Source organism: Propithecus coquereli, unplaced genomic scaffold (genome assembly GCF_000956105.1).
Source record: "Propithecus coquereli isolate 6110/MARCELLA unplaced genomic scaffold, Pcoq_1.0 Scaffold44, whole genome shotgun sequence".
Classification (NCBI taxonomy): domain Eukaryota; kingdom Metazoa; phylum Chordata; class Mammalia; order Primates; family Indriidae; genus Propithecus; species Propithecus coquereli.
Genome location: NW_012150174.1, coordinates 4,525,947 through 4,545,842, shown reverse-complemented (window position 1 = coordinate 4,545,842; position 19,896 = coordinate 4,525,947). Strand labels below are relative to the sequence as shown.

General features: G+C 47.7%; 1 protein-coding gene across 3 annotated transcripts in view; it reads left to right on the top strand.

The window, feature by feature from the left end:
* INSC (inscuteable homolog (Drosophila)) overlaps positions 1-19,896 on the top strand; it is a 135,711-nt gene that overhangs the window by 90,866 nt on the left and 24,949 nt on the right. For 2 of the 3 annotated variants that reach the window (XM_012654258.1, XM_012654259.1), the window contains one exon: positions 2,449-2,574. The exons of the other annotated variant lie outside the window; for it this stretch is intronic. In XM_012654258.1, coding sequence (XP_012509712.1) covers positions 2,449-2,574 — 126 coding nt within the window. The remainder of the gene's footprint in view (positions 1-2,448; positions 2,575-19,896) is intronic. 3 annotated transcript variants of the gene reach the window in all.

Below are 19,896 nucleotides of genomic sequence, written 5' to 3'. Positions count from 1 at the left end.
TTTCCCCCTTCCTCTCCCATCAGATAAAAGTGCTAGGAAGGCCATTTTTCACAGGCTTGGGAAGATATAATGAGAATCCAGTGCAAATGCATGCAGGGGCCTAAATATAGCTGTGCTGGGCTCAGTGCCTCCTGAGCCACAGGAGGGCTGCCACATCCACTCTGGCTCTTGGCCTCATGGTCTTTGGCACTGTTTCTTCATTGTCTGCTCCAGATGTAAATATCTATCCGTCAATCATCTAACAATCTCTCTGTCTACATATATATAGAAATGATATTTATACTATATATGATTATAAATATAAGCACACATGTATAAATACACATCTGTATATATGTACATATATTTACATCTGGAAAGAGGCTATTAACAACCAGCAGGGCTGGCTGAGGAGAGTTTAGGACTCCATTTCTTTTCTTCTCATTTTAAAGAGTAACTTGGTTTTGCTTCAGTGACTCTCTGAGTGAGGTCTCTATGAGCATCCCTCATGCAGATGTCCCAGGAGCTGTGGGAAACAGGGAAGCAGGGGGGAAGGACTGTGGAACAAGGAACCAGAGGGGTAGGTGTCTGTCTCATGCCAGACATATTTTTATTGGAGTAATGATGTGTGTGTAACATCAGGGTGGTTCTGTCTGACCCTTCGACAAACCCCTCCCAGATTATTGTACCCCCAAGAGTTAGGGGTCCTGCTTTGTGCTCCCTTAACCCCCGCACCCAAGCCCATTTTATTGCACCTCCACCCAGTTTTGTACCTACTTTTATAATTGTCTGCCTTCCTTGCCAGATCATGAGTTCAGTAAGGACAGGGACTGAGGCAGTCTTGCTTGGTGCCCAGCACAGTGTCTGGCATGTAATAAATCACGAGTATTTTTGAATGCATGAATGAATTTACCAGCCCTAAGATATGCCCCCTTGACATCAAGTCAACCACTCCAAGAGGAAGTAGGAATATAAAAGTTTACAATCATTCTTAGCTGATTATAAAATGTCAGAAAGTGTCCCCTCCCCCAGAATTGGACACCTTTGTCTTGGTCTCTGCAATGATCAGTGGCAATGAAAAGGGCCCAGGAGCCTATCTTTTTGGGGTGTATGGAAAGGGAAGACCTGGGATTGAGCTATTTTGGTGAACCTGTGCTGGGCCGTAGTGGTCGTTGCTTCCTCTTCCAATTGCTCGTTCATTATTTTTTCAGTAATTTGCTACTGCATCCTCAGCACACAGAACAAAGCCCTGCACATAGTAGGTGCTCTGCATAGTTTTTGTTGACAGAGTTCTCAAAAATCTGATAGAGGGTGATATTTTGCTAAACTCACCTTCTTCCTATAACATTTTGCTCAGTTTTGGAAACAGGTGCAATGCGCCTAATTAGACCCAGGAGTGATGAGGTTAAAGACGAGTGCCCTAGAGGCCCAGTTCAGATCGGTTGCTCTGGCATTCTTTACTGCTACAATTCAGGGAAGGGGAGATGGAAAGAGCGAGGCAAAGCCAGATGCAGAGTACTCAGTTTCTCTTGCTCTGGCTGCCCAGGGTAGAGTTGCCACTGGTTTGTGGGGCTCCATGATGAGGCCCCTTGGTGATTGTTGGCTCTCTCATTTTGCTCCCAGAGCTAAGGTGGACTCTAGTGACTACTATAGAATAATATGACTAGTTATCAGGTACCTTGAGGAGAGCTCCTCACTCCCAGATTCTTGCCGGGTGGTGAACACTCCACTGTAAAGAAGTTTCCATAGACAGCTCTTGCAAAAGGAAGACCACATGCTCACATTTAAGAGCTCGATGATTGTTCCGAAAGGGTTTTTTTCCCCCTTCCTTTTATAAACAGGAGTAAAGGACTGAAAACAATGACAATGTAGATTTAGGGTAAATGATTTTACCCATCTGGACTTCAGAGTTTTCCATCACAAAATGGGAATACATTATAATACTGATAGAAAGAATTTTTTTTTTGTCTGCCTCCTGCAGTAGCTGGAGGGATCTGAGGAGTAGCATGGGGATTGCTGGCAGAGCCAGAAGCATCCCTGGGCATCAAGTCAGTGCCCTCCACCTGCCTCAGATTTGTTCTGGGGTCCTGTTTCCTGGGACTCCAGGCTCGCTCCATGGGAGCTGCTCAGAGGGGGTCACCAGGTGTCCGGGAACTGTGTTGAATGGGGAACTGTGTTGACTGGCATTGTCCCCTCATGCCCAGCCTTAGCAGATATGCCTTTGGCCCTTGCCACCAAGCCCCAGAAGCATTCAGGCAATCCCACTTCCAGCTTGGACTATCAAGGGTGACATTATTTCTGGAGCCGGTGTTTCACTGTAGCATGTGTGAGCCTGTATGTAAGTGTGTGGGGGGTGGGGAGGGAGGACCTGGAAGCACATCTGCTGAATGAGGGATGCCAATTATTCTGGAGTCAGCCCCAGGGAAGGTCACACAGTGAAGCCATGTCACATTTTCTTTTTCTTGGCAGGAGGGTGGGGTCGTAGCACTCTTCAAGGTTTGCCGGCAGGACAGTTTCCGGTGCTTGTATCCCCAGGCGCTACGCACGCTGGCCTCCATCTGCTGCGTGGAAGAGGGTGTCCACCAGCTGGAGAAGGTAAGGGCAGATGGCTTGATGGTGCCTGAGGTCCATGGGCCGGATGGGGGTGGAGGCAGGCCTCATAGTGGCCCCTGAGTCCCTCCTTTTCCCAGGTGCCAGATGGAGTGGCTGGGATCTTGACTATGGGAATTAATGAAAAGGCAGAAGGGAAGGGGACTGAGGAGCCTGATGGGGAAAGGCAGGGCACAGAGGGGGACTCAGCACCTCCTGGGTGGGGTGACCAACTAGGAGAGTCCCGTGGGTGAAAGACAGCAGGAGGCCGGCAAGTCGGGGGCAGCGGTGTGGAGGTTCTCGGTGGTAGGTTCTTCACTCACAGCAGGAATCCAGCAGAAGGAAGAGGATGCAGCTCCTGGGGGGATGCAGCAGGCACAACCAGGGTGGGCACTGAGTGCCTAGGCAAACGGGTGGGGTTCCTCTCCACTGAGGACCAGATGCTTGGGTGAGGGAGACTGAAGCCCCAGTTCAAGTCCATCTGGGCCAATATGGTAGGATGGAGTTGGAGGAGGAATGTGATGGCCTGACAGGCTCTAGTGCCTCAGCTCAAGCCCAGTCTAGAGCCACATGACTAATTCCAGCCACCCCCATCCCCTGCCCAGGTCGCAGGGCTGAGGATCTGAACCTGCAGATGGGCCCCGAGGGACTGTAGCTGGGCGGGCTGGGGAGGCTGAGCTAATGTTTGGGGATTTCCCAACCAAGTTTCAAGATGCTGAAAATTTGTATAAAAAAGAGGCAGAAATGCCTGGTATGGCTTAGTACAGTTGTGGTGCTGGCAGGATTTGGGGCTGGATCTGAGTCTGTTCCTGTGAGTGCTCTAAATGGGGATGGGGCAAGCACACTGCTCTCCTTCCTCTGTGTCCGTGTCCTGCAGTCTGCTCCTGGCTGCTCAGATAACCCCACCGGACCCCCAGCCTCCTCCCTTTGGCTTGGACTCCTAGACCCATGATCATCTTACTTTCCCCCCTGCCTCTTTTATTACTGGGGCAGAATTCTAGGATCATGGACTTAAAGATGCTCTTAGTTGAGGATGGAGAGTGGATGGCGAATCTGCTCATTTTACAGATGAGAAAGCCGTGGATCAGAATGGAGAAATAATTTGCCAAAGGTCACATGTAAGATAGTATGGGAGCTGGTGCCAGCTCTTTGGACCGAGTGCCCCTTCCCACTGGAGCTCTTCATATCCGGTTTCTATGAGCACTGGATTTGGAGGTGAGAGATCCATGCTCATGCCTTGGTCCTGCTGCTCAATGCGTAAGTAGGCTCTGAGGAGGGAAATGATTTGCCCAAGGTCATATAGTCATGAAATAGAAGAATAAGGAGCCAAATTCAGGTCTTCCAAGACTGAAACCAGTGACACTTCTCTCCATTCCAGTGCACTGTCTGATTGTGTGAGCAGACATGTCTATGGGTGTGTTTCCTTGGATGCCAAAATAGAGGAGTGGGGTGAGTGGCAAGAGAGAGAGAGACAGACAGACAGACAGATGGACTTGATGAAGGAATGCACTGAGCATCTTCAGCATCATGTGCTGAATAATTTCCTCTCTTCTCCTGTAAAACTTCTTCCTTAGATAGTGGCCAAGGGGCCAAATGGGGTTTGTTTCTCGTCTTTCATGTCTGGTTGGCAGGGAGAAAGGGAGGAGAGAATAGAAGGGATTTGGTATTGCCTGTCCTCAAAGAGCAGTAGATTGCTTGGCTTTCATGAGTTTGCAGTGCAGCAGGAAGTTTTCAATTCAGGGAAGAAAAATAGCAGGGCTTTTTTGTTTAGAGCTTGAAGACCTGCAACTGGGGTGGCTGGAGTCAATTTTTCCTTCTACCTATCTGATGCTGCTCAAATGCCAGAGCGCTTTAATGTATCTTTCCCAGGCCAGATGGGCTGGCCCTGGACTGGACATCAGACCCTGCCCAGCTGAACAAGAGGAGGAAGGGATGCTCATGGTCTGAGTGCTTCCTATGTGCTAGGTGCTGAGCTAGCCCATTACGTATGCCCCTTCATTAATACACCTTGCGAGCTGAGCACTATTAATATCTCCATCTTGAAGAAAAGGAAATAAATTCTCAGACAGTTTAAGTGACTTGCCTAAAATCACATAGTTAGTAAGAGTTGGAGCCCAAATTTGGACCCAGTCTGCATGAGTCCAACACCCAGTTTGCCTCACTGCCTTGCTAGTTTAAAGGATACTCTGAAAGCACCAAAATAGTCCCTGAATTTTATTTTATTTTATTTTGAGACAGAGTCTCACTCTGTTGCCCAGGATAGAGTGCCGGGGTGTCAGCCTAGCTCACAGCAACCTCAAATTCCTGGGCTCAAGTGATCCTTCTGCCTCAGCCTCCCAAGTAGTTGGGACTACAGGCATGTGCCACCACGCCCAGCTAATTTTTTCTATATATGTTAGTTGTCCAGCTAATTTCTTTCTATTTTTAGTAGAGACAGGGTCTCACTCTTGCTCAGGCTGGTCTCGAACTCCTGACCCCGAACAATCCTCCCGCCTCGGCCTCCCAGGAGTCCCTGCCTTTTAAACCCAGACCAACTTGCTACTCCTGATTAATGTCCTAATCCCCCAACCCCCAGCTGACATAGTGGATGGTGGCCTACTTGGGTATTCCCCACCTCCAAGTCAGATTGTTTATGATATACAAACACTCATGAGATATTTCCTCTGGGCCAGGCACTGAATAGGAATGAGACTTGCCCTGAGAAGGGCCCCTGGGTGGTCGTAAGCAGAAACTACATTGTACAGCAGTTATAGAGCTTGCAAAGTGACTCCATAGGGATTCTAATATCATTTGATGCTTATCTCAATTTTAAAAGCATCCCCATTGTACAAATGAAGAAATTGAGACCCAGAGAGGTGAAATGACTTCTTGAATAGAATCACACAGCATGTAATTCATTCATTCAGCAAATATTTATAATCTGCTATTTTCTAGGCACTATTTTAAGTGTGGGAATATAGCAGTGAACAAAACAGACTAAACACTTTGTCTTCTTAGGGCTTACATTCTAGTCCAGGGGTGGTAAATTATGGCCATGGGGCAACTGCAGCCTGCTGCTTCTTTTCGTATGGCCCATGAGATGAGAATTTTTTTTTTTTCATTTTTAAATGGTTGAAAAACAAATCCAAAGAAAACTAACAGTTTGTATCACATGAAAAATTATGTGAAATTCAAATTTCAGTACACAAAGTTTTATTAGAACACAGCTATGCTCATTTGTTTAAGTGTCGTCTGTATCTGCTTTCACACTACAATAGCAGAATTGAATAGTTGCAACAGAGCCCATATAGCCAGAAATATTTACTGTCTGGTCACTTATAGACACAGCTTGCTGAGCCCTGTTCTAGTGGGTTATGAGATGTCATGACAATGATGAATAGGACCATAACTGGCAGAAACGGAATACTTCCTTAGGGCAAGCACTTTGCTAAGCCCCTCTCCATCAGGTCATTTATTCCGTGCCACAGCTACATTCCATGCTCTTATTAGCCCCTATTGTTTACAGAAGAAGGAAAGGAGACTCAGAGAAGTGAAGCAACTTGCTCAAGGGCACACAGCTAATCAGTGGCCTAGGCAGTGATTTAATTCCAGCTCTGCTGGGCCAGAGCCAGCCTGGGCTATTAACCATTGTGTAGACTCAGGACTCAAAATCTCATACTATGAGTCCAGTGTCCACACTCTTTTCTTCCACATCGTGTTGCTTCCAAAGTTGTGAGAAGTTCGAGAGACACCCAAGAGGGCTTTCGTCTCCCCCACCCTCCACCTGTGCCCCCTTTCTGGGTCCTGCCCACATCTGCCACCCTCTGTGGTCCAGGCTGCTTGGCGCTGGCCTCAGAGGGTCCGGGGAGGTCGGCCGTTGCCAGTGTTTAGGAAGGTGGAGAGGCCCAGACCCAGACTGGACGGCGGAGACCACAGAGTGACAGGCTGGCCAAGGCGGAGTTGGGGAGTGCAGTGCCCCAGGGCTCTTGCCAGCCGCCAACTTGCCGGGCACGGATCACAGCCTAACTAGATAATGTCAGAGTTCCAGCCTTCCCCCTCCTGATTTACTGCCCTGGCTTCATCTCTGAGGTTTGCTTAATTAATTGACAGTGAGAAACAGGCTGGATTTGGTGAAATTCATCTCTGTCATGGGGCTGCCCCCTCCTTTCCCTCCAACCTTGAAGGGGTTCATTGGGTCCCGCCCAGCCCCCGGTGGAGGTGTGGGGTGTAGCCAGGTCACGGCCCCCATCCTGAGTGCTGCTGTGTGATGCCTGAGCCTTGTCGGGTTTGGGGGCTTGTGTGGCCATAGGTTCAGTCGTGCTCTCATTCATTCACCCGCGGGAAGTCACCTCTTTCCTTCTGTCTGTCTGTCTGTCATTTACGTACTTTTAAACTCACGCACTCACTTGCTCTCTCATGAAGTCCACCACTGGTTCACTCTACGAATTCGTTCTGTCGTCACACGTCTGTTGTGAAGCAGCCCATGCAGTGGAGAGACGGGGACTCTGAGACTCAGGCAGTGCTGGGTTTGAACTCGGATCCTCTGCCTGTGAGCTTGGGCTGGTTAGCCTGGGCAACTCGCTGAGCTTCTCAGAGGTGCAGTTTCTTGATCACTAAAATGGGCCTAATAACATCTACCTATGTGCAGTAGTATGATGCTTGGCACACAGTAGGCGCTGAATAAACAGTAGCTATCACGACTGTGGCAGGTACAACGCTGATCGCTGGGACTTTGAACATGAATGGAAGGTCAGGGTCTGGTGGAGGAGGGAGGCCAGTGTGCCGCAGGAGGGGCTGGCCTGGTCGAAAGTGTGGCAAAGTGCAAGTGCACAGCGTGGAGAAGTTGGCTGGGGCTGGAGCCTGAGTCCTCACAACCCTTCCATTTGACAGATGAGGAAACTGAGACTTGGAGACTGTGCTCCTGCTGTCATGAATGTAAAGCTTGGATTCCGACCCAAGTCTAGCTGGTTCTAAATCCCTGCTCTTTGCTTCCCTGGGAAGAGCTGGCCCTTCTGAGGTAGGGACGACAGGGATGGCTCCCTGGGAGCCAGGTTCTTTGTGTTGGCCAGGGCAGGTGGCAGACATGGGTACCCGCCAAGCAGGGTTGGAGGGTGCAAGATGTCAACACCAGCAAGGGGCCTCTTTGGAAGAGTCTGAAGGGCCTTGGGAGGCTCCGTTCTTTCTTCTCAGAGCTGTCCTGTGGAGGTCTGGTTCATCCCGGCCTCGCCCTCCCCACTGTCACGTTCCCCTGGGTCAGTAACCTTTAGTATGTCTGTCCCACCTTCCCTGTGTCCTCATCGGACAATCACTCCTCATTCCCCTTTGGAGGGGAGAGACAAGCAGACCTGCTCCCTGCCTCCTGGGATGGCCAAACAGGGACAGGCCCAGCAGTACGGACAGTGGGAAGGGCTGTACCAGGGTCGTCAGACCACAGACGGGAAGCCCCACCTCTGCCGGGTTGCTGGTGCCGTCAGCACCAAGGATGCAGTGGAGCTGGGCCCAGGAGGGCCAAGGAGGAGCTCCCAGGCGGCCAGGGGAAAGCAGTTGTGATGATGGTAGAGGGAGAGGGACTCTTTTAGGATCTCTGTGTTCAGCGAATTTGGGGAGTTCCAAAGAGGAGGCAGTGTTCTCTGGACCCCACTTGGGAGGACACTGGAGGGAGAGGAGCCAGGGAAGGAGCGGGGGCCCCAGAGCCACATGGTCTAATCAATGCAGATGAACTAGTTCTGTCAGGGTAGACTGGCCAGGGCTGCCTTCTTGGAGGACTGGAGCTGGCAAGGTGGTCTGGCATTACCGGGGGTGGGTGGGGGGAAGACTGCAGGGTTTAGGGGAGGCTGAAAGGGGGGTAGGGAGCAAGCCACTTCTCCTCTCCAAACCTTGGCTTTCTCTTCTGCAAAATGGGACTAAGACCTCCTTTGTGGGGCTGCTATGGTGATGCATTGTGATGATGTGGGTGGGGTCTGCAGCATAGGCCTGCAGGGAGGAAGCACTCTCCCCAGGTCTGTTTCCTTTTCTTCCTCTCTGGCCTGTTTGTTCCCACCTTTCCAGGCTGGTCTGGGGAAAACCCTGCATTGCCCCCAAAGGGCCTGGGTATCGGGGATTTTGTAATGGCCCTGGCAGAGTTGCAAGTGTCCTGAGTGGCTTAAGGGAAGGTCAGGGCACTGCTGGTTCAGGGACTGGGCGTGGATGGGGCCAGACAGTGATGAGGTTGGAGGGGGCTGGGGACCAGAGCTGGGCTGGGGACTGTGGTCTAGGTGAGGGGCTGGGGAGGTGAGGGATGGGAACCTACAGATCTACGGCCACAAGCAGGGGGAGGCACTCAAAGCCCAATGCTCAGACAACCTCAGACAACCTCCAAGACAGTTCTAGTAATTGCCTCTTGCAGCTTAGGACCAGAGACAATCTTGCTTTCAAAAGAGTGTCCTTTTATTCCCACCCCCTCCCTTTTGTTTTATTTTTTCAAATAAGGAGTTAGTTCACCCTGTGCTGGAGCCAAGGGGAGAGTTTAATGAAAATCAATAGAGAAATTAAAGCAGGGAGAGGGGAGGAGGCTCAGTTTCAAGTCCAAGAAGAAAATCACCGAGGGCGAGGTACGGGGAAATTGCTGCCTGTCTCCATGCAGCTCCCTCAACCCCCTCCAGGTTCCTGGGGCAGCTTCTTGGCATCAGGACGCCCTGACATCTGAAGGCCTGGGCTGGATGAGAGATGGAGACAGGGAGGCCTGGACCCAGCTCTTGAAATCCCAGAGGCCTTGGTCAGGAGGGAGCGGGCTGCAAGGGGGTGGTGGGGAGGCTCCGCGTCTTCAGCTGCTGTTTTACAGGAGTCTCTCTCCACTGCCGGCTCCCTCTACAATTGCGGATGGTCAGAAATAGTTAATTTTTGCAAAAAACCCCCGCAAAACAAGACAAACAAACAAACAAAAACCAACAACAGAAACAAACCTTTAACCAGTTTTCTCATCCTTTTACCCATTTGCTTCTCACAGTCATTTGTAAGGAAGGCAGGGAGAGATGGGCATGTTACAGAAGGGTCAGTTGAGGCTGGAAAGGATAGAGATGCCCGGGCTGAGAACCCTGTTGTTTTTGCTCCCAATCGTAGGTGTCGCCTCTACCCCATTAATTGAAAGGTGTCATGGTGTAGCCACCTAGGCAGCTACTTTATCCTGCTAGAGTCAGTTCTAATATGTAAGTGAGGCTGGGTGGGGAGAGAGGGCCTATGAGTGACAGGCAGAAAATCTTTGCTTAATTTGATTTGCAGCCCCTTCCTTGCCTAGGAGCAGCTCCCGGAGAGAGGGAGAAAGAATTCCTCTGAATGGAGGTCCCAGATGCCTCCCCAACCCTCTTTGGGGCTTAACCCATGTAGGATTATCAGCTTCTTCCTCCTCACCCCCAGGCACTTTCCTTCAACTGCCCTGGGGATGGGCTGAGGCTGCGCGGAGAGCCCCAGGGTGCCAGGTCAGCCGCCTGTGCTGTGACTCTGGCTGACAGTGGAGAGGGGTAGGGACTGGCATTGTCACTCTCCCCAGCCTTGCAAGGGGGTGGCAGGGTCTGTGACAGCCTTCCCAGAGGACGTGTGGCTTGTTCACTTCCACACGTGCCGAGGCTCTTGTCCCTGTACCTTGAAGGCAGGGGCAGGGCCACTTAAGGAGGCCAGGATGCCTAGAGGTGGGAATGTAATTGGCCACATGCCCTGCCTCCCCTCTCCTCTGCTCACAAGGATCCAGGCTGAGATCATGGGCCAGTACCGTCCAGACTGAAGGAAGGCCATGCTGGCTCGGGGGCTGCACCTTACCTGCCAGGTCCAACCTGACTGTGGTGAAGGGACAGGGCTGCCTGGCAGTCTGGGTGTCTCAGTGCAGCACTGGCTGGAGCAGGCTCCATCCTCAGCGCTCAGCGGGACTCCATGCGCTGTACAACAGCGGCCCCTGGTGGATAAGAGCACCAGTGGCAGCTCCACCCGGCTTCCTGGGGCTGCCTACTGGAGCTGTGAGCTGGTGTGCTCTGGGCCGCTGGACCAACAGTGACAGCCAGTGTGTGTGTGTCGGGGGGGGAGGATTATTTACAAATTCAAGGCAACGAGAACTTCTTCCAGCTTGTTCCCACTGAGCCAGCCTCCTCTAGGAGGAGGATGTAGACAAATCTTGCAATCTAACAGGTCTCCAACTTTAAGGCTTCCCCAGAGAGTCTGTCCTGTACCTTTCTGGAGTGGAAACCTTCCTAGGCCTCCTAGTTCCCACTGTGCAAAATCTAAACCCCTCAGCCTGGCATTGAAGGTTCCCTCTGTACAAGCTGCCTCCAGCACATTGCCCCTTTGATAAACAATCCTGGGCCCAGTGCCTAGTTTCATCACTCGCTGTGTGTGACCTTGCACCCCTCTGAGCCCTGTTCCATCCATCATAGGTAACACTGGAGTGATAATCCCTGCCTTGCAGGCTGTGAAGACAAAATGAATTAATGCTCCACAGACGTGAGTTATTTTCCCTTTTCCACTAAATTCTTCCATTAATGGCCCCCGGGCTTCCTTGCCTTGGAGCCTCTGCCTATGTGGGGTGTCCTAACCAGAGAGTTCCACCTCCACTGTTGACATGCAGCTCAGACGCCTCCTTCTCTGGCCCTCCTTTCCAACTGCCCTCCTCTCTCCTTGGTGCTCGCACAGTACGCAGTGCTGCTCCTGGAGCGTGTCCCACACTGCCTGGCCTTGGAGCTCTGTCTGGTCTTCCTCACCAAGAGACACTATGTCACCCCGCCTTTCAGCCCGTCAGGGAAGTGGCTTGCACACACAGGTGGACGGTGGTGGGTGTAGGACCGAATAAGTACTATCTGAAGCATTTTGGTGCGTTCTCGGTCATTGCAGATAAGAGCACGGAGAGCCAGAGAGGTGAAGGGATGTGCACACCCACATTTCTGTGATCAGTTGCAGGGCTGAGACCAGCATGAAGAATGTGTGACTTCACTCAAAACACCCTGACAGGCCGCTGTGAGCAGTTTCAGACCCTAGTGTGGGGCGGGAGTTGGGGGAGTGTAAACGTTATAGGGCCCCTCAGCAAGGACAGAGTGGCTAAAAACTGTTACACAGGATTTACCCGCTTTTGCACCACTCAGCCCTGGTAGTTTGCACCAGCTTCTCCTCTCTCTCTCTCCCCTGCCTCCTGTGGCCCCAGCCCAAGTTTAGGTCATAAACAGAATTCAGGAGGCCGTGGGCCCAGATGAGCTCTGCGAGTCAGCCGGAGATAAGTCAGATGAACAGAAGGCACTTGAGACTGGCCCTGCCTCCTGGGGAGAGCCCACCAGGCGGGTATTAGGGGAGAGACCTGGGATCAGACCTTTCTTTGGTGCTGGTTTCCTGACGGACCACAAGGAAGTTGCCTAATCCTTGTGAGCTTCAATTTGCTCCTTTGGTGGAAGCCCCTGGTCTGCTGGTATCACGTGGCATATGAAGTCATTTTGTGAGATGCACTGTGACGAACCCAAGTTCGAAGGTGTTGAGCTGGCTGGGCTGGGGATCGTGGTGCCTGTTCTCTGGGGTTGGGGTGTGTTCAGAGGGTGGTGATCCTCCAGGAGTTGTTAGAAGAGAGCTGGGCACCTCTCTATCCCTGTGAACTCATAGATGGAGCCCCGCGTTTAGAGCCCACTGAGTGTGTGTGGGGGTGTGGCGTGGTGAAAGGCAGTGAGGTCTTAGGATAAAATCTTGGTCAATGTGCATTTCCCAGCTGGCCCCAAAGAGGCTGATGGGAGCAGAAAATAAATCAGAATTGAGATGTAAACAGGATGCTCGTGCTGGGAAAAAGGGACACTGTTGCCACAGGGAAGCCAGGGTTGTTCAGGGCATGGGATAAGATGCAGAGGTGGCATTCTCAGCCACCAGCACTGGCTTTCCCTGGGCTTCTGGAGTGGGGCATGTGCTAGTTTGGAGGGGAGCAGGGGAAAGGAGGGGATTGAGAGGGTGGTAGGAGGTGCAGGTTTGGGGGCAGCATTTGACTAGGGAGGGTCCATGTCCTGGGAACAGTCTGGCACTGACAGCACAGCACTGACAGCAGGCCAGCCCTCAAAGCCCAGAACTGGAACTGACACCCCCCGCCCCGTGGTGGCAAGTGATGGGTCTTCTGGTCACCCACAGAGACAGAGAGAGACAGGGTGATGAGAAAGAGGAAGAGATTTACAGAAGGAAGAGAGAGGGAGGGGAGATGGAAAGACACACACTCAGCTAATGAACAATCACAGTTTTGAAAGGAGTGTTTCATTCTCTCTCTGGGCTACTTCAAAAATATTAATACAAATCAAGTTATTTGTAGATTCGTGATAGCTGGATGTGCAGTCCCCTGCTTGTGAGCTACTTGAGTGTGTGGTCATCTCTTATTGTGGTTTTAATTTTTATCTTCCTGATGAGTAATGATTTTGAATAATTTTTCATATGCTTATGGCCATTTGGTTATCATCTTTTGTGAAATGCTGGTCTGAGTCTTTTGCCCATTTAAAAACGTTGAGTTGTATTTTCTCGTTGATTTATGAAGTTTAAAAATTATATTCCATATACAAATGCTTTGCCATATATATAGATACATAGATAGATAGATGGTTTGCTTTTTCATTCTCTTAATGGTATCTTTTAAGAAATAGAAATTCTTAATTTTGTTAAAATCCAATTTATTGATTTTTTCTTTTATAGTTAGTGCTGCTTGTGTCCATTTAAGAAATAGTTGTTTTCTCCAAAATCATGGAGGCATTCTGCATTTTCTTCTAGGAGATTTGTTTTTTTGCCTTTCACATTTTGGCTTATGATCTATTTCAAATTAATTTTTTAAATGGTGTTCAAGGTTCAATTTTTTTTCCATATGGATTCTCAATTGAGCCAGCACCATTTATTGAAAAGACCATACCTTCATTACTGAATCGAAGTGATGCCTTTTTTTGTAAGTAAAGTGGTGATATTTCTGGACTGTCTTTTTCTCTGTTCCATTAATCTTTTTGTCCATCCTTGTGCCAATATGGCATTGAGTTCCTGTAGTCTAATAAATTTTGATATTTGGGAGTATCAATTCTCTAACTTTGTTCTTTTTAAAGATTATTTTGGTAATTATTAAACTTTTTGCATTTCTCTATACATTTTAGAATCAGCTTGTCAATGTCCACAAAAAAACCTGCTGAGATTTTGATTGGGATTTTGTAAAATTTAAGATAAATTTTTGGATAATTGGCATCTTAAATAATATAGGATGTTTCAATCAATGGACTTAGTACATTTCTCTACTTAACACAGACTGCCTAATTTCTCTCAGCAAGGTTTTTAGTTTTCAGTGTTGATATCTTATATATCTTTTTAAAATTTATTCCTAGCTACATTTTTATGCTACTGTAAGTGATATTTTAAATTTTTATTTTCTGTTGTTGCTAATATATATAAAATGGAATTTTGATATTGTACCCAATGATTTTGCCGAACTTACATATTGATTTTAGTAGTGTGCAGATTCTTTTAGGTTTTCTATGTACACAATTATGTTATCTGTAAATAATGACAGTTTTGCTTCCTATTTTCTAATCATTCTACCTTTTTATTTTTTTCTTGTCTGATTGCATTGTCCAGTACAATGTTAAATAGGAGTGATAATAATGGATATTTTTACTGATTTTGGACAGAATACTGTCAATATTTCATTGCTAAATATGATATCATTATCATTTTAAGGATTAGAAAACTGAGGCTCAGAGAAGGTGACTTACTCATTTCACCAAGTAGCCCAGACTTTTCTTACTCTGAAGGCTGTACCACTCTCTTGTATTATAGGTACCTTTAGGACCAGATGTCCATTAGACTTACCTGAGGAGTATTAAAAAATAATGATACCAAGACTCTATCACAGACCAATTAAATTCAAGTTTCTGTGGTGAATCCTGGATATTAGTGTTTTTAAAACTTTCTCAGATAATTCTAAGCAGCTAGGATGCAGGCTGAGAACCACTGATCTAGCTGCACTTTTGGTACAATTTAGATCCTAGCTGTGCTCAGCAGTGCTTTGCTGAAAACTTGATATTTTCATACCAGCACTTGCCTAATCAAAGGGAAACCCACCCCAAAATGCCTTCAGAGCATTTCTTTGAAAATCTGCTATAAGGAAAATCATCTTCTTGACAGGGAAATTATTTAGTATATAAACTCTTAAGTGATCAGTCTGTGATTTCTCTCTATCTTAATAACTCATTTCTGCTTTCTCTGACTATATATCTCCTTGCTACCTCACTGATTTACCTGCCAAACTATTTGTATAATCCCTTTCATCCATTGTTTAATTCCCTGTTACATATTAATATTTCATTTATCCACTTTGGCATTTAGCTTTTAACCAAAGATTCTTGTTTGAAATAGCAAATGAGGTTAAGTGGAGTCTGGGATATATTAGTTTTGGGGAGGATAATATTATCCTTTTGGTGGCATGTTTTAGTTTCTGTAGCTTTCTACTGAGCTGTCAGCCATACTACCACTACATAAAAAAAAATACCTCATTTTATAAAGGGAGTCTTTAACCTCATCTACTTTACACCCCACATTTGGATTCCACTTCTGCCCCATGCATTCATTTATTCCACCAAATGCTTTGTCCGGTCCTTTGGCTCCTCTCTTTCCTTTGCTTCCTTGAACATGAACCCCCTCTCTATCACTGAATTTTCCTTCTGACTATACCCTGCACAAACAGACCCATCCTACCTGGACCTATGAGCAGAATTCCAACTGCTTTGTGATTTCTACTAGTCTTGTGTTTTTCTGCAGCCTTTAGGTGTCTGAGTGGACAGAAAGGCAGATTAGATTTGAGAGTCGTTAGGTCATTTTCTCTCTCTTGTGGTTGACTTTTCACTGCATTCACACAATTCTGTTTAATGATTACAATCTAGCAACCAACTCCTCTGCCTTTCCCTAAAAACTAAACACACAAAACAAAAACAATCACGATTCCCCCACAAAACAAAACCAAGAAGTAGCAGACTAGCTAATCAATGATATATGATGCACCTTTGTATACTAGCCTGTGTCCCTTAGATAATTGCATAAAAGCCACCACTGATGCTTTTCTAATTATCAGTAGGAGAATGTTACTCATAAATCTGACATGATGTTTATTGTACACTTTGGGTGCCTCAACTGCATGGGTTCTGCTATGGTTTGATTATATCCCCCAAAGTTCATGTGTTGGAAACTTAATCCCCAATGCAACAGTGTTGGGAGGTGAGGCCCAACAAAATGTGGTTAATGCCATTATTACGGGATTGGGTTAGTTATCTCCGGAGTGGGCTCCTGATAAAAAGATGAATTCAGTGCCCACCCCTCTTCGCGCATGCTCGTTTGTCCTTCTGCCTTCCACCATGGGATAATACAGCAAGAAGGCCCTCACCGGATGCGGGCCCCCCAACCTTGGACTTCCCAGGCTTCAGAACTGTAAGAAGTAAATATGTTCCTTATAAATAACCCAGTCTCAGGACGTTTTATTATAGCAGCTCAGAACGAACTCAGACAATTCTCATGATGCTTCTCCCACTCCACAGAAAGAATCTCAGCATTCACCAGCTCCCTGTGTGTCCAGAACCCAAGTGCATCGACCCTGCTGCCTGAGTGATGATCAGGCCTCACCATCCTCTTCACCACTTGCATGCTTTTCCACTAGAGAGTCTGGGCTTGGGCCCAGGCCTCTCCCATTTCGCGTGAAAGCTAATTATCTATAAGTGCTTCCAGCAGCAATTTCTTTAAGGAGGTTAAAGTGCTTGATTAGATTGTTCTCTTGGCATCATCAAGTTTATAACTGGGGATGGGAAGTGGGTGATTTGGGGGTGAATACTTTCCTAAAGTAGGACCAGTGTTTGAGGAAGCTGGCCTCAGGCTGGGCTACTCCTGGGCACATCATGGAAGCCGAGCTGAGCAGCCCCTATTGACCTGGTCCTATCACCAACACCTCCCTTCTGTCTTGCCCAGAAGCCCCTCTGAGGGAGGCACAGGACAAGGAGTGGGGAGACCAGGATTGGTCCCAGCCCTGGCATTAACTTGCTGTGTGGCCTGCACAATCTCCTCTCCTCCCTGGGCTTGTGTTTCCTCAGCATTCAGCCCATACTTTATGAGTTAACTTCTGGGTGTCAGGTCTCAGCTGGGTACTGAGAACCTGGAGAGAATCTGGTGCAGGAGCTGCCCTCAGTGCCTCAAATCTGCTGGGGGGAAGTGCATGTAACCCAGTGAGATCATCCAACATGGTATGTGCTCTAGATGAGGTCGGGCCAGAGTGGTGTCGCAGCTGGGAGGACAGAGACCACCTCTGTCTCAGGGAGGTGGGTGTGTGTTCACAGAGGAGGTAACTTCTGCCCTGGGTCCGAGAGGGGAATTAGGAGAGAAAATAGGGAAGATGACTACTTCAGCTTCAAGTGAATTGGGTTTGAGGTACCTATGGAATATTATTCAGGAAAATCATTTTTGGAATTAAACATAAAATGATCCAACAGCAGTTTGGAAATGTAGATGTGGCTCTCAGTAAAGAAGGCCAGGGCTGGAGGGCTGGATTTGGGAGTATCTGCAGTGAGTCATTGAGGCCACTTGGGTTTGGCTGCCATTGTCTGGTATGGCACAAAATGGGCTGGCACCAAACCTGGCATATGCCAGTTTAGTTGGATGCTAAGGAGGAGAGGCCGAGACAGCAAATGGTAAGAGGTGCTAGCTAGGGAGGGGAGGAGCCCAAAAAGTGTGGCGTCATGAAGTCCCAGAGGACAGCGGGCCAAGGTGGAGAGCTCTCAGCAGGAGCAGAGCTTGCAGAGGGGGCGAGGGAGAGAGGGGCTGAGAGGTGGGGTTTGGATCACGCAGTTTCCCAAATCCTTCGGAAGCATATGATTCCTCTCTGCACCCCCAGCTGTTTTCTGTCTCACTCTCTGTTTCATCCTCTCAATGTTTTCTTTCTGTCTGTGTTTCCCCATCTCTATCTTTTTTGTTCCTGCTTCATGTATGTGCACAGTAAATGTTTGTTCAACTATAGAAATGCAGGGCTAGTATGAATTTTCGCTTTGTTTCCTTGAAAGGGTTTGTAATCACTCATGTTATTCATTGTTCTTGGTCAGGAATTAAAACAGGAATTTCTCCCAGTTTAAAAGTCCCTGTTCTGGGCTGCACGATCAGAAGATGTCCAAACAAGTGCGTCAACTTGTGGGCCCTAGTTAAAAGGTTTGCAGTGGGGTCTCAGGCCCAGAGGAGTGTGCAGACAGGAGCCCTAGAGAGAAGCCCACACAGGGGACTGGAACAGGCAGAAGTGGCGTGAGCTAGGACTCAAGGCCCGTGTCTAGGAGTGATGACCGCAAGCTGTCAGGTGGGACTGGGAGAGAATGATGGTGCCATTACGTGGTAGGCACTATACATGCACTCTCATTCAACAATTGTGATCATCCTCTGAGGTTGATATTTTTATCCCTAGTGTATAAAGGGAAAAAAAAACCCTATGAGATTGGCATTATTATCCCCATTTTATAGATAAAGGCTCAAAGTAGGTAAGAACATTGTTCATCTAATAAGGGACAGAGGCAGGATTCACACATGGCTGGGCCTGACTCCAATGCCTGTACATGTTCTGACATTATAGGAATTGGCTCAGGAGCTGGGAAACCTAGAGTCCAGTGGTGTGGGGCCCGTCAGTGGCCTCCCACTGTGGCGAACTGGGCTGGGTTGGAGCTGCTGAGATGGTGATGGATACCGAGATCAACCTGGTTAGGGGCGGCCTGCTGGCAGCAGGCTAAGTGGCAGGTCAGCAGCATCAGAATCAAAGGTCAGGGAAATTTGACCCCTATGAAAATCCACCAAATAGAAAAGTGAGCAAAAACAGATAAATTGGCAATTCATAGTAGAGGAAATACAATTTGTTAAAAACAAAAGCCAAAACAGACTATGCCACAGCAAAACAAAATGATATATTAATAAAAAGATTCTCAACCTTATTAGTAAGTGGAGACATGCAGATTAAATACAATGTTTGTACCCATTGAATTGGCAAAAATTTTCAAATCTGACAATACCAAGTATTGGCAAGAATGTGGAGTTAAGTTTGGTTAGTATACACTGGTGGGAGTATACAGCCATGTTGCAAAACAATTTGGCAATGCCAATAAACATAAGGATGTGCAAATACTATGCACTAGGAGTTCCACTCCTAGACTGAGACCTTTAGAGAAACTGACACATGTTCACCAGGAGACATTTAGAAGAATATTTATAGCAGCACTGTCTATTATAGCAAAAACTGGGAAACCACTTAAACACCCGTGGACAGGAGAATGCATAGGTAAATTGCAATTGATTTGTGCCATGAAGCACCATACAACAGTGAAAATAAATGGACTCTAGCCACATGCAACAACAGGAAGGAATTTCATAAACATAATGCTGACTGCAGAAAAATGTAAATTGTATAAACAATATGATACCACTTATGTCAAGTACAAAACCTTGTAAAACGAAACAATATATGCATGCAATAAATCTCTAAAGAAAATAAGGGAATAATAAGCACAAAACTCGGAATGACAGCCCATCCAGCTGGGGAAAGCAGAGGTATGACATCTAGAAAGGTGTGCAAGGTAATTTCTTGGTTTTCTTTTATTTCTAAGACTAGAAGTTCTGGATATTAGGCATATACATATACACATATAGGTGTTCATTTTATTATTTTTATACCTTATACATTTGATATGTATTTTTTCTCTTTTGAAGGGATGATATATTTCATAACTAAATTACCAAAAGAGATCTGAACCCTATAAAACAAATTAGAAGGAAAGCAAGAGAAGAAGCAATTGGCAATTGTATATGTAGGACTCTCTGGAGAACCAAAGGGCAGCAAAGGAATTCGGGTCCATATCAGGCTGGGGGTACTTTCCTGGGGTCAAGAATCTGTGGTAGTTATGTCCTCATGTTGGCTATGTCTCCAATATTTTCTTTTCCTGTAACTGCCTTTGCTCGCAACGTCCCCTCCATCTGCAATGCCATTCCTCTACCTTCACTTGTCTAAAGTGTGTCCCCAAGTCTTAGGTCAAATTTTACTTTCTTGCATTTATTCCCCATTTACTGAAAACCTACTACGTGCCAGGCCTGGAACAGCCAAGAGCGGACAAGCAGTGGTCCCCAGGCTTGCCGAGGGGAACAGGGAACGCAGACAGACAAAGGAGCAGAGGCTCATGCTGCAATAGCGCTTCTCCAAATTGCTGGTCAGCTGTGGATCTGTTAGAAAGCAGATTCCCAGGCCTCCCCAGAGATTCTCCTGGACTAGGTCTGTCTGGGGCACAGGAATCTGCTCTTAAGAAACTTTCCCTGAATTTGATGCAGCTGGTCCACAGATCT